An 18,458-nucleotide genomic window follows, 5' to 3' on the forward strand; every position below is an offset into this window, starting at 1 on the left:
AATATCTGCAGGTAACTATTAAATCAGGCATGTGCAACCTTTGGTCCAAAATCTGGTTTTAATCACTTATTTTCATCATAGGGTGTGTCTTTAAAAATCACTTATGAGGCCTTTGCCCTGTTAGAAGTTGCACAAGCCTGTATTAAATCATTAAAATTAGTTTTAACCCCACCTCCCAAATTATACATTTTCAAGCCAGTTTATTCTGATGAAATCTTAATAGTTTTCAATTGCTTAAGACTATTCTGGGAATTTCAAAAATATGCAAATACTTGAATAGATCGGAGGAAAACAAATGAATAGAACTATTTGCATCAACCATGGGCAATTCACATTGTAAAGACATGATTTCATCACAAAATTATCATTTTAAAGTATTGTGTTATTTTTCAAATATAGATTTAGTAGTGGTGCACATATATGGAAGTAAATAGTTATGTGAAGCAGACAACAATCCATGATTTGTTGGCCTTATCAATACTGCATGCATGTTTATTGCTGTGAAAATTTTGCAAGACTACTTTATGGAATTAAAAAAAGTTGCGTGAATTTTGACAAGAAATATGAGAACAAAAAATACAGACATTACAGTTTTAATCCAGTAAACCTCTGTTAAAAAGTTTCCTGAAATTCTTATCTTGTAAAATTCTGCTAATCACATCATTGTGTAAACTCTGCATTACTCTGACAACTGCTTTGTGATATTGTCAAATGTCATGACAGTGTATACTAATGATGATAGTCATAATAATAATAACAATAACAATAAACTTTTATGTGAATGCCATTATATGATTTCTGTGATATTATGCTGTGAAGGTCATGTTATAAAATGTTTTTTTTTCTTCAAATTTCAGATGTACAGACTATTGACACGTGTCAAGCAGCATTTCTCCCCATTGGAGCCTCAGTGTCTCTGCTCATTATGTTTCTGTTTTTTGATTCTCTCCAAATGGTCTTTGCAATTTGTACAGCAGGTATTCATCTCTTTACTTTTCGTTCCTCCTCATCATATGATTGTTTTGCTGTTTTTAACAAGTAAATCCTTTTACTGCGTGTTTTTAGCTCAGCTAGCTATTAGATGAAGAGAGATTAAGGTATCGTTCTTCATTATGTCCTGTATTGTTTGTTCACATTTGACATTAATGCTTGGCTAATTTGCACACAATCTTTAAGGGAGTCCTATGGCATCAACACATTTAAGATTTATTCAGTGGTTGCTGATCCATATCAGATACGACTGTCATTGATACAAATATAAACATCTTTCATCAACCGTTTCTCAAAAACTCTGAACCGAATTTGGCTAAATTTGGTAAGGAAGCACCCTGGAATGACTGTTTGAAAATTTGTTAAATTGATTTTGATCCATCTTATCAATGACTCTATAGAATTTGACCAAATTGACTGGAAGCTTCCTGGCACAGAATGTCTTCAAATTTTTACAAATGATGTAAAACCAAATACGGCCTCCATTACTTAAAAGTTTTAAAAGACTTCTTCTCAGAGTCCACTTTGAGAATTTGACCAAAAGAGGGCTTTACATTTTTGTACAGAATATGCCACCAAATACAGCTGACATTACTAAAATAAAAGAAAATCCCAAGAAATAATTTCACAACATTTTGTCAGAGTTTCTGGCATTGAGGGTTTTCAGGTTGGTACAAATCTGCCATCAACTATGGCCACCATTGCTAAAAATAGATGTGTAGCTTTAAGGTGTTCACACCTTGCAAAATGCATTTGAGCCAATAATAAAATGATGCTTATTTAACCTCCAAAGTGGCTTCCTTGGCAGCTATTTTGAAAATCTTCTTTTGGCTGCTTTCTTCTCAACAGTTGGTTATATCAACATGACCATTTAGCTAAAGCAATATGTAGTCAATCCAGAATGGAAAATAGTGCAAATCTGACCGTCTACATGGCAACCTCAGTGACCACCTCAAAAATCTTGTCACTACTACTCTTGAAAGAATGATGGTATCAGTATTGATTTCTTGCTAAAACTCTTCTTGTAATGTGTAATTGTTCCTAAATAATAACCATTGACATGTCCATGCTTTTGTGAGCAAGTCTGAAAACATGGCCTATTTGACTTTGGGATTAAATCAGCGATAACTGCTTTAACTTTTCTCATTCAATGCACTTCAGAACACTTGTACTTGACTTGTACTATGGGAAGGATCAGAATGGAAGTCTAGGATCTAAAGCAGCAGATAAATATTAAAATGTTCCTCGCAACAAAAGTGCTTGTACTCATCCATCCCCATCCTCTCGCACTAGTCCCTGTATCATAAATTTGCCTTTGTTTTCATAAGCTACAGATCTAACTACAGTGACATTAGTGTAATAAATATAGGTTACTGCATTTGTATGGGAAACTATGAACAAATTTTTTCAGATATACTGCACAACCTTGGGAGTGCAGTATAATGATCCGTCAAAACGAGTTCATGTTTTCTTATACAAATGAAGTAACATTTTTATTATATGCTCATTTTCTTATTCTACCCAAGGCTTAATTATATAGACAAAAATAGACTACAGGAAACAAAGTAACTGAATTTATGCTGTATTTTAAACTAAATAAATACACGGGTACAGATTCATCACTACATGACAGTAATATTAATGTGCACATAACTTCGCCCAGCTAAATCTGAACTTGCTCTCGCAGTTGACATCACGTTGGAGAGAAATTGTTATTTAGGTCCCCTTAAAATTGAAATTTAGAGTCATATTGTGAATGAATGTGCATTGCAACAACTTTTCCATTTTGTCTGGAATGAATAGATTTGGGTATTTTTGTAGGTTCTACTCAATTTTGTGATTATGGACTGGATTTATCTATGTCAGTTCTCATGAAGTAACATCTGATTTGTGCAGCGATCAAGCAGCATGTTGACTCGTCTGCATGTGTTTCTGTTCTGTCATTGAATGTTTGGAATCATAATGTGGGGAAAATATGACCTCTTCCAATTGTAATTATCAAAAAGATGTTATGGAATATAATGTTTATTTCATTTTGAGTGCAGTAAGGAGGATGTTACTGCACTTGGAATGTAGTCAAAATTACCGTACAATTTTGAAATGTATAATCAAGCTTTTGAACCCATGACATAGCTCATGTAATTCAGAATTGCAGAACTAAAAAAAAATACATTTTGAGAAAATTTAGGATGTAAAACTGTAAGTATATATTTTGCCCTTCTTATTACCAGCTAATGAAGACATGTTTATACCTTGTCACTTGCATGATATTTGTAGCGACCCCAGCAATTTTATGACTTGTCTAGCCTCTATCGTTAGCCTAAATCCGAAACATTGTATCAAAAAAGTTAACACAGAATGTTGCAAAGCAGCTGGTATGTGGTAGTCCCTGAAAAAGCTGCTTTAGTTCATTGAGAAACAAATTTAATCAGCAAAACTGTAACGCGCCTGCTACATGAGTTTATATGATTTGTTTACAAAGTAATTCCTAATACACTATACTACGATGGGCACATGAATACAGTATGAAGGTGTGTAATATCATAAAATATTGCATGATTCTGACAAGTAAAGTAACAGAGACAAAATGAGCATATAATATAACAATAAATTATATGTAACTTGATTTAATAAATTGAAAATGAAGATGTCATAAAGAAAAAAATAATGTTGCAAAATATTGTCCCCTGAATGACTGCAAAGATTGCAAAGCCTTTTGAGCAGTATAAAATTGCTGCAATTAGTTCCACATCAGACATAAGTGTATTACTCTAAATGTAAGAAATTTATTATCTACTTGTTGGATTTCGGGGATGGGACATAGCAGAAAAGAGTTACTTCTGATAATATATTTATATACTTTGAAATCAATCCTCCATCATTCTGATCTACTGTCATTATAACCTGTTTATTGTTCTAACCACTACTAACTTGTGCATATACAAATTAATTTGACCAACTTTGTACTTCTTTATGTTTAATAAGTTGAAAATCAGGAGTCTGACGTTGATCTCAAGGTCACAGGTCTTATCTTGGCTTTTGAGCATGATAACATAAGCAGATATGAATAAGTTTTTATTAAAATCATTTTGTGGATAAATTTAAGACTATATTAAATGATGTCAGGTCCATCACTTGTTTTATGCAAAAATATTATTTTAGATTAAAGCAGACTGCCATTTATTTATTTCTACAAATTCTTTATGGCCATTAGAACATCAAATCCTTCAAGGGACTCTCATAATCACTCATTTTGCTCATGTTTGCACCATCCACTTTTTCAGTGCTGGCTACAGTAGCCTTTGCCTTCTTGCTGTTGCCAATGTGCCAATATCTAATTAGGCCATGTTCCACTGGACAAAAGTGAGTATTTGGTATTTTCCTCTTAAATGCATGTTGTTGTTTTTTTTCTCAACTGCATCAGCAGATAACAAAGCATAGATACCACTTTCTGAAAATAGGATTCTTACTTGAGATCCATCATTCTCTTTAGTACAAGTCACATGGGTCATGTATGCGCATTTTGTCATTTTAAATTAAACATAAATTGTTCTTTTAAAATTTAACACTAATTTTCTTTAACCAAAGTCTATTCAGTCCTGATTATTGAATGCTCTGCACCTTAACTGTCACCAAGAAACTTCCCGACAAAAATTATCTATCGCTATGGACTGTTTCAGTGGTGGCCATGTACTTAACTTGGGTCAAATTAAGAGCATGTCGAGTGAAATCATCACATTTGATGGTATTATGAAATTTTTTTACCAATGGGTGTAGCTTTCTTTGTGACATCACAGTGCACAACATTCTGTCCAGATTGTAATGGATCACGCCTATAGGTTCATTTCATCTAAATATGTCTATGTACTATAACATTGACAGGGCTTCCGATAAAGCACAAATGTGCATCCCTGATCCAATAAAATTAAAAATGATGCAATAAAACCCTAGCCAAAGAGTTCCATAGGACACAGTAAAAATTGCTGACAAAATTGATTTACAGCTTGCAGAAAAGGTCAAGGTTTCACAAAACAGAGGTCTCGTGGTTTTTCTATGCTGCCTGTTGTGGTCATGCACATTAATTATGCATTGTGTTCATTTCTGAGTGTAGCAGAATAAGTATAGTGCATTTGATCTTGAAAGGATGATGTACATAAGATTCAACTTAAATTAGAAGATGCACCCTATCATAATAAATATTACTACAGTAAAACCTGTTATGAGAGACCGCCCCTTCTGCCAACCAAAAGTGGTCTCTCAAGACAGGTGGTCTCTCATAAGAGGTGTGTGAAAATGGACTGGTTTTCAGGGTCAATAGTTAGCATTGTTGAAAAATAAATAATACCCATACTCACTGTACATGCATCATATCCTTTATTCATGAATCTTGTTAAATATTGCATGCATTCCTCTCAAAATATCTTTATATAATAAAGATATACATCTATCAAACAACGAGAATAAAATTTATATTTCAACATCACATTAATATGTACAAAAAATGAACAGTTAGATATGATGTATATATCTTATTTTATACACTTATTCACTTGTTTTTTTAAAAGAAATCCATTATACTTTTTTGTTGACATGTTTTACTCAGCTATTTGGTCTGAACATGTATCTCAATTATTGCCTTTTCCGGAATCAACTTTCCACTTACTGGTATGTTTTTACTCCTTGCAACACAAAACCACTCCCATACTCGCTCGTTCAGATCTCCGTAAACTGTCCGTCGTGCCGTGGCATATTTCCTCTGTGCTTGTGCACCTTTCTGCCATTCATTTCTAATGGACTTCTTGTCTTTGATTACATTCTGAACTTGCGTTTTACCGACGCTTAAGCTGACTGCTATTTTGCGAGTGGTCTCGCCTTTTTCATTTCGTTCAATGACATTAATCCTTTCTTCCAGTGTTAAAATGTTTCTTTTTTTCAGCGGAGATTCTGCCGTTGTTATTAGTGTTGACGTTATAAAGACTATCGGTTTTGATCAGGTTTTGGGGAATTGTGGAATAAATATATATTATATACCAATGAATGAAACCAAAAGACATTATTAACTCATCAAGAAACAATACATTTATTCTGAGACGAAGTTTAAATCAACAGCGTTATAGCTCGATAAACAAATGTTCCGACCATCTGCACCCACGTAAACAGATTGTGGCTTGGTGAAACACTAACAAAAGAAATAAAAAATAATTTTAAAAAAATCTGGAAATGATTCTCACTTACTAGTATTAAAGACAATGAGCTCATTCACCCTCCAGGCATTATGGATTAACTGGAAAGCAAACGACGTACTCAAACCAACACTGAAACCCTTTCAAACGATTTCTCACTTGGACATAAGGACTACCGGCGTTTTGTGAGTTTTCATAAAGATAAAGAAAAATACAAACCTCTAAATTGACTGCGTATATCCATCATTACTCCCTTTGATGTTACTCTTACTGGCTATTCACATGACTGCGGCACTACAATGGCGGTTAGTGACATGTACTTTAGTCTGGTTTACTGCAGTTTACAAATGACACCGTACGCTGGAGTTGTAAATTTCACAAAACTGGTACTGTAGCAAGACAAATTATTTTTAAATACTTTATTAGAGCAATCTTTGCTATTTATGCAGTCTTTGTTACAAAGGATTAAATGATGGTTAGAGGTGTTTATCCCGATATATGGTTGTTCAACTACAGTGTTATTTAATGTGCACTTTGTTTGCTTACTACATTTATCCCGAGCTCTAGTGTTTACTAAGGATTAAGTTAAAGTCAGTGGTGTCAATCTGTTTTGATTTTTTGGCGATGCGGTCGTTCATAGCAGTGTCAAAATGCATATTTTGCCAAGAAATCGCGGTCGCTGGTCGCGTTCAGCAGGTGGTCGTTCATAACAGAGCGTTTATATAGTAAAATCGATCCGTGCATTACGATTGTGGTCGGAAATGACAGGTGGTCGCTCATAGCAGAGGTCGCTCATGACAGGTTTTACTGTACCATTTATTTTCACGACAAAATGCCATTTGCAAATCTGGATAAGTATTTTGTGGGTTAAGCTCATACATGCCAGCCATTATGCTTTTGTCGTAATCATTACACCTTTTTTTCAACAAATTATGTTTTATCTTCTCTAGTATATGGATTATGCTGTTTTGTCAAATTAAAAAATAAAATAAACAAAAATCAGTCAAAAGTTGTGTTTATCATTTTCAGTATCATCTCTTTAATTCCACTCATATAAATTTGAGAATCTGCTTTAAAAACGTCACTGCTGTATAAGAATTTTCCTTGTTTTCTATTTGTAACAACGGTATTTGACCCATTTTATTTCCAAGAAAATAGACGGGCTTCATCAATTTGAACTTGGCCTCACTGATCTGTTGGGGCCCCGAGTGGCCAAGTGGTCTAAAGCGCTCTTCGTTACGGATCACTGCCATCTCACCTCTGTCTGCGGCGGTTCGAGTCTAAGATTCAGCCAATATGGGCATGTGAGAAAGCTTGCCAGTAGCTTCTCGTGGGTCGGTGGTTCTTTCCGGGGTTTTCCGGGTTCTGCCTCCACCATTAATACTGGCCGCCATGTATAGCCTATCGTGCTGAAAAATGGCGTTAAACCCCACAACAACAACAACAACAACACTGATCTGTTTATATTTGTAGTAAAATTAGGTAGTGGACCAGTCTTTGGCTTTATAGAAAATGGACACAGATTATAAGCAAGATGCTTTACGGTGTGACTTGTGGATGTTATGCAGCGAAAATATTTAGAGCTGATGGATTTTTGCAATCTTCAAAACATTCAGATCAGAAAAAAAGGCAAATCTGTAGTGTGTTCCCAAGTCAACTGATGGGATATGAATTTTAAAGAATTACAAATAAGTAAAACTGACAAGGTTTTGTGTCTATTTATTCCTGGCATTATAATGGATATCTATCCACTTCATGTATACCCAACATGCTTGTGAGAGGGGATTGCAACTTTTGCTGGTGGAACTCTTATTTTCACCAAAATTCTAGTGAGACCTCTCTCTCTCTCTCTCTCTCACACACACACACACATGCAACTTACTGCAGAAACTATTAGGTGGGATCTTTTAACATTTTGTAAGGATCCTGTAAAATTTAAATGTGGGGGTCCTTGGGACTCTATACAATATCAATTTAACAGAAGCCCTGATTGGTTTTGCTGTATGCACCTATCGGGGCATTTAAATAATGACCTTCCAAAGGAATATGGATATATATACGAATCCCAATGAAGTGTATACTTGCCACTTAAAGGTACGTAGAATCAGATATTAAAAATTGACACCCATTACTGAAATAGTCGGTGTTGAATGGCTACATGATCCGTGTGACTTGTACTATGAAAGCTACTTGTCTGAATGGCCTGTTGATTCTTAAAGGTAGTACATTAAAACAAAAATGAAGGGCAAGAGGTAGTACATTAAAACAAAAATGAAGGGCAAGAGGTGGTTCATTAACAGTAACTTGCCCTTTTCTTGTGTATGAGAAATATTTTTCTGTAATATTAGCTGAAATTAATCTTTAATCATCTGTTTAATAGCAGTAATCGACAATCCTGCTCTCCAAGTCAGTAAAACATTAACAGATTGCTGCTTACTAGGGACATCTAACCACTGCTATCTTTGGCAAAGAGAGAGAGTGTTATGTAGTTACGTCTTGATACTGTTCATTGACATATATATTTAGATGGCCGTTTATTGGATTAAATCTATGCCTTCTAGATTGTATTCAGGGGAAATTCTATTGGTGCTAACTTAATATACCTGTTTGTTTTCAACTTATTTTTCTCTTCTCTTTTAAAATGCTTTCAAACATTTCCTGTGGACAAAATGCATTTTATTGGAGTGTAAAAAATTACTTTTTATAGAATATTTTGACCAAATTCTGAAAATCAAAAATGCTTAACAACCATTATTATTTTATTTTTTGTGAGGGAAATTATGTAAAAGATATTTAAAAAATAAGTGTTAGAAAAGACTATGATTAATAAATTTGCAAGTTCTGTTCTGTTTTGCAGATAGGCTTGGTCTGATTACAGAATTAAATAATGCATAAATATTATGGCTTAAGTACCTATCTTAAATCTTGGAATGGCTTATAAAACTTTTTTCTTTGTTTAGTAATGAATAGGTCTGTGTGAAGATGAAAACAAGAAATACAATCACATTAGGAATAATCAGTACTAAAAAAATGTATAAAAAAGTATATATTACAAAGTTTGTATGCCCAGCCACAAATGTGGGAGGTGCTTTTAGTGTTGCCCTTGTCCACTCAGTCATTTGCAGGGTCATACAAAGAGGGGTTGGTGAAGCTGTGATCTATGAACATAATTCTTCTTTAGGTGACAGCACACTGCATAAATTTTTAAATCTTCCTTTGTTTCAGAATCTCCTTTGGTGTATGTGGCCGGTTCACTGCAGCTGAATTGATGTCCTTCTTTCTGTCCTTCTTCATTGTCTGTATCTGGGTGCTCACCGGCCACTGGTTGCTTATGGATGGTTTGTTACCTTCCCTTTCATTAATTGTTGCCTCCCATTGCAGGAGTGATATCTGAAATTAAGTGGGTCATTCCAGTTAAAAGTAAGGATTAGAGAAAGCATACAACATACTTTAATTAGAAATTAAAGAAAGAGCAAGATTTTTCTAGTATATATTACAATGGTTATGACATATGAAATAATGGTGATGATATTATTTATTATTAATATTATTATTATTATTATTATTATTATTATTTTGCAAACTACCATAGAAATATTTGCTGCCTTCCAGGAATATTACAAAAAGCATGACATTAGTCAAAATGTTTATCATCTACTACTTAAATCAAATTTTGGTTAAAATTTCTTGAAATCACTGTATTTTTCTGTGAGCTTCATGTCTATAGACTCAAAATAGTCATGGCACAATCCTCAACCTGCCATGGTTCTTGCCCTTAATGTGAATTGTAACGCATATTTTTTAATATTGCGTGAAACTATTAAACTCACAATAGGTAGTGTTCAGATTACATCTGCCTTATTTATTTATAGTTGAAAAATGTTTAAAAGCTCTCTAAATTCTTTGCCAGCTACTGTTTTAAAAATGTCAAGATTTGTCTATTTGTGTATTATTTGATTATTCATAGTGTCCTGTATCATTAATATTTGCATTTGTAATGTATTTAATTTCTTTTACATTTATATGAACTGCAATAAAAGAATGATGACAAAAGTTATCAGAGAAGAAAACTTAGATGTGTGTAGCATTATGATAATTCGATATATTGGAACCTTTTCATTTCAGCCCTAGGCATGGGCCTGTGTGTGGCATTCATAGCACTTGTGCGACTTCCCAGTTTGAAAGTATCTACCTTATTACTTGTGGGTCTTTTAGTATATGATGTTTTCTGGGTGAGTGAATTTTAATACTGAACAAGTTTCGTTTTGATTTTTGAAGATGTTAAAAGCAACTCTTTTATATCACCTGGTTAAGATCTTTAATATAGTATTTAAAATATGAAGGGAAAAGGTAGAAGAATCATTAGCCAAATTAACATTGGAGGCATGAAACAGAATGCTTTCTTTTATCCTTGGTAACCACATAGCATGGTATAGTTTTCCTTTTTACACTTTAAAAACAAATTTGTCAGTTATAGCTTTTTGTACCTAATAAGGAAAATAATTTAGGGGTAAGCAATCTCTGCACTACAGACTTCTAATGATGTAAAAAAAATCTGATGTGGTGAAAGCTTAATGAGTGCTAACCTTCCTTTGTTTGAATTCAAAAGTTTTTAGTTTGATATTAATTCATGCATTAAATGCATAGATATTTTCCATACAGAATTTAAGCACAATATGAAATTACTATGTTCCTTTCTGTTCCAGTCATGTCAGTGGAGGAAGTTTATGGTGTTACTCATGTCTGTCCATTCCATTCCTTTTCTTCCTCTCCTTCTTATCCCATCCATAACAAGTTTCATTTCTGATTAATAATTTGTGAACTTGGTGGATGAAAATGAAATCTAGTTTTGGATCTTAGCAATATATGAAGATCTGCATCAGACTCAAGTTTCACCATTATCTGACAAACATTAACAGAGTTATAGCCCCTGACTGACCTGTAACTTTGTCTTCACTTTTGTTATCTTTCAAGAACTTTGAAAGAATAAATGAATTAAAATAAAATTTGGTTTAGGTTTTATATTAAGATCTAGGTAAGATTAAGATTTACCATTTTCTGGCAGAATGTAACAGTTATTTCCCTGTTTTGTATTGGAACATGGCCTTTACATTTCATTTTCACTCAAAACCTTTTGGAGGACTTCATTGACTGAAATCAAATTTTGTACTAGGCTTTATATGAGTAAGACCAAAATCAAAGTCATTTTTCAACCATTTCCAGTACAATTTGATGGAGTTATGGTGCCCGCTCTCACTGAAGTCAAATAATTTAATGGAAAAAATTTATGCAGTACAGACTTTTCATGGTAAATATAGGTCACAGTTGGCCTTCATTTCATATTCCATTGATGTCATTAAGTGATTTGGATTTAGCTCATTTTCTCTGACACATTTCTGTGTACAGCCGTGAAACTTAATGGGTTTTGCAAAGATTTTAATCATTTGATGGCAGAGCATGTGAATTGTAGCATAGCCATTTAAAGAAGTCTCAGTAAAAAAATGTTGTCCCAATTTTAGAGAGTTATGGCCCCTACCTGACTTGGGACTTTATTTTTTTTTTATTCCATCATATTGTTGGGGTCATTTATGACATATGGACACATTTCTAATTTTTCTCTTTTATTGCAGGTGTTTTTCTCATCCTATATATTCAGTGCTAATGTAATGGTGAAGGTAGCAACAAGACCTGCAGAAAATCCTGTAAGTTTTCTTTAATACAGGATTTTGTTTGTAACAATGCAGTCTTTCTGTTCCATTGAATTATTTTGATAAAAAGATTTGCATTTTCCACAGTAAGTATAAGGAATGCAAAATATGCAGGAAATATCTGGGTATTTTTGGTACTATACCATTAGCCCATAGTATGTGACAAATTAAGTATTTTGTTTTTTAGGCATGCATCTTGGCAATATGATCAGGTAGCCAAAACTTTTCATTTTTGAAAATGAACAGAGAAGAAATAAATAATGGTACAGTAATGCTTTTGAAAATTGAAGTACTGCAGACTCAAGTTTTAGTCTCCTTTCAGATTTTTTTAAGGCTGTAGCCAATACTGGTTTCACAGTGTAAATAGTGATTTTTACAATTATATTGAGTACTGGAGTTATTGATCTTTAAGTTAACAAATGTTTTACTGTAATTGCTCACCTTATAGTTATGAAATTTAGATCTTTTAATCTCACATCTATGTGGAATTGTATGAAAGTTTATTTCTTCCATGTGACACTTACACCTCTCTCACATTATAGCATGTGCAGAATAATCATGAACTGGTTTACAATGCAAGGGAAGGCGTGGATCCCATTTTTTCCATCTAGAAAATACCAAAGAAATAGGTGCTTTTCTTTAAACATAAATACATTCATGATCAAAATTGGTCAGTGACACATTGATTGTTACTGGACATTGTGAAATTTGCAACTTTTATTAAAAATCACATATTTTGTTAAATTCTCTTTAAATTTTTTGCTACATTTCTCAATTCATTGTCAATAATAATATGCAACAAAATATTGAGCAATAAAAATGTTGATAATGCCTTTTGGTAGCAACAGTTTGAGAAATAAATACCAATTAAATAAGTCTTAAGTGAAATTCATGTTTTAAGTTTATCTTTCAATTTGGATTCTAAGTATTGGGATAGGTTTTCTTCTATTTAGATATGAAAAGTGTCAATTGACTATGAAAACCTAAACATGTGTTATGATTTGCAGCTTGCAAAAGTGTCAATTGACTATGAAAACCTAAACATGTGTTATGATTTGCAGCTTGCAAAAGTGTCACATTCAATTTAAGGTCGATCTTTTATGCATTATCACAATAATTGCAGCTTTAAATTTTTTGAATCAAATCAAGTAAAATGGTAGAATAAAAAAAAGTTAGGCCATGCAAATCGTACCTGTGTAAGAGCTCGTGGTCAGTTTTATGTCAAATCAATTTGTGATATTAAAAATATTGAGTAAGTAACCTCATTTAAGTATGTGACATTCGTGGTTTTTTCTAATCATTCATAAATGTAATCAAGGATAAGATGTGAACCAAGCAAAAGATGTTCTTGGTGTATGGGAAGCTTAGTATCATAACGTTCATTATGGAGTGGAGAGAACCGAGGTTTTTAGTGAACTTAGAATTACTTAGTTGACACTCAGATGCTGTTTATTTTGCTATTGCTTGTAGAGAAATCATAGCATCAATATTTTACTGATAAAACAAATAAAAATTCCAAAACATAAGCTTAGACATTTTTATTTCTTGAAATGAAATGTCCGTTTGTTTAAAAAAAGAATCTAGTGGATTCTGAATTAGCAATAACACTAGAATTTTTCCACATTTGGATGCAGAAACAGTGATGATCTTTCAAAGATTGGTTACATTGAAAAAAAACATAATTTATGAAAGTGATTATAAAATGAGTATTCAACTCCCCCACCCCACCCAATTGATCGCCATCCCTTGTTTAATATTCAGAGTTAATTCAGTAATTTGCATCATTGCCTATGCTGCAGTCTGTATTTTTGTACCTGTTGTGTAGTAGATTTCAAGGGAGAGGTGTAGTTTTCTAGAGAGTTTTGATTCATATTGTATCAAATTTTCCTTTATTCTAGGTTGGTATTTTTGCCAAAAAACTTCATCTAACTGGATTAGTGCGAGATGCCCCTAAATTGTCCCTGCCAGGAAAGTTAGTCTTCCCTAGGTAAGTGTCTGAAGATTGACTTGTTTATATTTTTTGTTTTATTATTTTCCATTTTTTACATCTTTAAATATTGTCCTCAAAATGATTCATAATGATTTAGGGAAAAACAGCAGTGATAGACCAGAAGAGTTTTTGTGATGACCTGTCTGTAATCCGTTTACTATGTGGAGGATTGCAACGAAACTTTACAAATATATTCATCCCATGGTCCTAAATGAATATAGTGCCACTTGGACATCTAATATGTCTGTTACAGTAGCGATCTAAAAAATCTTGCTATTGTTATTCTTGAAGAAATGGCCATATTTGACATGGAATTTTCAACAAAAGACATCTTGTGATGTCTCAGTGGTTCTCAACGAAAATTGTTCCAATCTGACATACAGTATTCTCACCAGAGGCCATCTTTAAAATCTTGTTATTGCATCTCCTCCTTAATTGTGCTTTTATTAAAAATGGTTTTCACTGTAAAGCATTTTAATGTTTAATTGGTCCTAAATGAAAATGGTGTAGATCTGACATCAAATATGGCCATCATGGTTCCAATCTTGGAAATATTTAAATGTTACTGCTCAGCTGAAATTCATATTGATTTGCTCAGAAAGACTTCTGCTGATGTTAAACCAAAATGAAGATGATGTTTTTCAGACAGCCAGTTTGGCAGGCATGGTGTCCATCCAGAAAATCTTGTCACTACACTTGAGCAGATATTGATGACTAAAACACTTCCTATAAGATCTGATTGGTCATAAATGAAAATTGTTGCCTCTTGGACATTTCTTTTCAACCTTTGGTTGGTCCCACTGAATTGGTGATAATCAAGACTCAAATTTCATGGATATTTTGGCTGTTTTTTACTCATGTTATTGCTACATCATTAGAATATAGTCATAGCAACATGTAGTTTTCATGAAAAGACTTCTTGTATAATATTGCTTCTGAATGAAGATTGTGCCAATCAGATCTACAATATTGCTGCCATGGTAGGCATATTAAAATTCTTGTTATAGAACTGACGGACAGATTGTCCTGTTACATTTCTAAACTTCCTGTAATGTCATGTTTGTTGCAACTTTAAAAAAATGGTGACCATCTTGAAATTCTTGGTTTCAACACTGCTTTTTGAAGGTGTGATACCATTGACAAGAAATAAGGTTAAAGGCCATGATAACAATTTTTGCTGTGTACTTTCAGGTATCTTGTGAACATGTTAACCAACTGTAAAAAGCTATTTTTTAATTAAATTTGGCATGTTGAGTTCTGAGACATCAGATATTTTCAATGTTTTAACACTTTTCCAATAATAATGCTATGATGTCTACAGTGTGGCAGTTTATAGTGATGTCTAGCACTGGTGCATGATACCTCAGACATGTAGCATGATGTACCACCCAATTACATTATCCTGACACCAGGCCAACCACTCCTAACACTAACCTCTTAATGCTGAGTGCCAAGCGAGGCAGCTGTTAGTATCATTTTTGTAGGTCCTTTGGTATAATTAAGTCGAGGTTCGAACCTGCGACCTCCTGCATTGGAGGCAGACACTCTAGCCACTTAGGCCACTGGTGTAGTCCAACACAATATTTAACATTTAAAAATAATAAAAGGACAGAAGAAATGATCTCTTTTTCAGCCAGTAGAGGCATCAGTTCCTTTGATGGACTGTTTTTATATGCATTTTTAGCTCCAGTGTATAGTGTGTGATGTAGGTATTAAGTTAACCATGTAATTGGTGTGCAGAGGTCTTGAATATAACTATTTTCTTTCTGTTTTCCAGTATGCAGAATTCTAGTCACTTTTCCATGCTGGGACTAGGAGATATTGTAAGTTTATTACAAAATATGGTATTTTGTGATTAGATCTGAGAACAAAGTAAATACAGTAATCTCATGCTTTTAGAATATTCACCATTTCAATTTTCCACATTAGAATTAAACAGTTTAACTTGGTTATAGCAGGTTATAGTAGCAGATAAGTTATTTTATTTTGAAACTTGAATAATAATTTACTGTAAATGTGGAAAATACACCAAGATAGCAAGAAACTAAATTGACTCATATACTCATACAATTGACCCATATTTTCCATAACATCAGATCTGGCATAAGACTTCTTGTGAGATCAAGCTGGTTATATATATGTGTACCAATCTGATGTACAGTGTAATGGTAATGTCTGCTTGGGCATTTTACCAAATGACATAATGTCTAGTTAGTCCAGAATGAAAATTAAGCTGCTCTGAAGTCCAGTCTGATCCCCAACATGTCCATCTCGAAAATCTTGTCATTGCTGTTCCTTCTGAATAAATGGTGCCGCTTCCACATCCAATGTGGCAGCCATTGTGGTGTCAGCCAGTTAAAGCAGATGTCCATGTAATGGTTTTCCCGCTTTTGTCCAGACTACACCAAATACATCAGTTTATTTATATGCCAGATACATTAGAATAATATTTATCAGAATTTGATGACCTGTTTTTAAGACAAAACTTTTTCATGGTTCTACTCCTTTATAGGTAATGCCAGGCTTGTTATTGTGTTTTGTGCTAAGGTATGATGCATACAAGAGATCCCAGTTGACTTCAGTTGAAATGGGTGTTCCTCCTCCACCTAACTATGTTCAGAAAATCACCTACTTCCATTGTTCATTGATTGGTTATTTTCTAGGTAAGTGGAAATGTTTTTTGTTTCACTCCTTTCCAATACTGTTTTACATATGAATAATTTTTTACACATGTTCTGATATTTTTACAGCATGAGAACTCTCCAGTCATATGTACCCAGCAAGTTTTTTTATCATGTATCATGGCCAAATCTAAACCATTAAACCATCAGTATTGTATCTGTATTTCCTCTTTAAAACAACATTTTTTGACAAAATTTGATTATTCTTATAGAACGTGGTTTCAATGACCCCAGCTACAGCATTATAATGTGAACACTTTGCAAATAAATTGTAAGAATTTGAGAAAATGATGATCTTAATAATGGTTTTATTATTGCAACTCTTGTTTCACTATAAACAACATCAGCTTAAGTTCTCAGGTGCAAGACTGATAATAAAGTTTTAAGAATCTTTACCACAGTTTGCCACATTTAGCAATAAATTGTGATCAAATGTAATTCTTGAGAGTTACAAGGTTTTTGTTTGCAGATAGTTTTTCAGGAATTTGACTGATGAGCATTTTTATACATGATCAATTACATGGTCTGCTACTCATACAGATGTGATATATTTATTCTATTTCAGGTCTGTTAACAGCTACAGTTTCCTCTGAAGTGTTCAAGGCTGCCCAGCCAGCTTTGTTATATCTTGTTCCGTTCACTCTGCTTCCTCTTCTTACCATGGCATATCTGAAGGTAAGAATCACATTCATCTTCATTTGATTAGAAACAAAAAACAGTTGAATGACAGCCTTCTTATCAAACGGAATTGCCCTGGGCATTTGTTTTCTTGCTTACATTATCAGATAGCAGGATACCAATTCATCACATTCCAGTGGCAACACTTGCAATGACATTGCTAAGGTTAACATATTGTGATAATGATTCTGATAACCAGATACATTATAAATGTTGAGGCTACATACTAAGCAGTCCAGTCTAGTGGTATGTGCTCCTGACTCAAAGACAGATGAAGCCAGTTAGATTCTCACTGGGGAGTTTGACTTTATATCCCATTCTGTGGCGTGTCCATTTCCAAGTAGCTGGTAGTAGTACAGTTGAGGATATGGTTTGATTGCTTTATGAGATGAATCTTAGCAAGATTTGATGGTGAATGTTCAAAGTTTTATTGGGAGGAGTGTAGTGTTTGAGTTACATGAGTCCACTTACTTACCAGTGTAGCAAGCTTCTCGTGGGTCAGTGGTTCTTTCCAGGGTTTTCCTGGGTTCTTCCTCCACCGTTAATACTGTCCGCCATATATAGTTTATCTTTTGCTGAAAAATGGCGCTAAACCCTAAAACAACCAGTGTAGCTAATACGGATCTTTTAGTCTGGTGGTATGTGAGCAGGAGTGCTAGTCAAGACTCAATGGGTTGGATTCCCATTAGTGACAGATATTGTACCCGTTCTGATTGTACAACAGGAACTTTGTATATCGTTCCCTCCCCTCCACATGCATGTGGATACAGCTATCACTATATCTGCATGTCTGTCTTGTCTCTGTAAGCAGTTTTGTTTTTGTTTCTTTTCGAAGACCCATTCTCAAACTATTAATGGTATTTTAACCAAATTTGGTACACATTTGAAGGAAGTTGTATAGAAGAAAGTAGTATAGACATTGACAGTGCAGGACCATATGATACTGGCATAAATAGTGTAAATCATCGATCCATGAGACATTAATTTTATGGTTGTACAGTTCAAAGGACAGAATCTTGAATTTACAGATTCAACAAAACTCTCTGTCAGTACAGAAGGATCATTTTCACTGTCCTTGAATTGAAGTGCCAACAGAAATATAATTTTTCAGAAATCTATGAAAATTACTACCTATAAAAATACATTAATTCACAGTAGATGGATATTAAACTTAATATATAGTGAGAAATTATATGTAATAAACATGCTTTCATTCCATTTTCATGAC

General features: G+C 33.7%; 1 protein-coding gene across 1 annotated transcript in view; it reads left to right on the forward strand.

Annotated features, from left to right (window-relative positions):
• The window catches only part of LOC149777188 (signal peptide peptidase-like), a 76,146-nt gene that overhangs the window by 48,291 nt on the left and 9,397 nt on the right, over positions 1–18,458 (forward strand). Inside the window, exons 5-13 of the mRNA XM_089941886.1 lie at positions 858–977; positions 4,275–4,353; positions 9,399–9,511; positions 10,299–10,405; positions 11,804–11,875; positions 13,780–13,868; positions 15,649–15,694; positions 16,384–16,534; positions 17,118–17,227. Of these exons, the coding sequence (XP_089798012.1) occupies positions 858–977; positions 4,275–4,353; positions 9,399–9,511; positions 10,299–10,405; positions 11,804–11,875; positions 13,780–13,868; positions 15,649–15,694; positions 16,384–16,534; positions 17,118–17,227 (887 nt within the window). The remainder of the gene's footprint in view (positions 1–857; positions 978–4,274; positions 4,354–9,398; positions 9,512–10,298; positions 10,406–11,803; positions 11,876–13,779; positions 13,869–15,648; positions 15,695–16,383; positions 16,535–17,117; positions 17,228–18,458) is intronic.

This window comes from Sinohyriopsis cumingii, chromosome 18 (assembly GCF_028554795.1).
Source record: "Sinohyriopsis cumingii isolate HCF-2022 chromosome 18, ASM2855479v2, whole genome shotgun sequence".
In the NCBI taxonomy this organism is placed as follows: Eukaryota; Metazoa; Mollusca; class Bivalvia; order Unionida; family Unionidae; genus Sinohyriopsis; species Sinohyriopsis cumingii.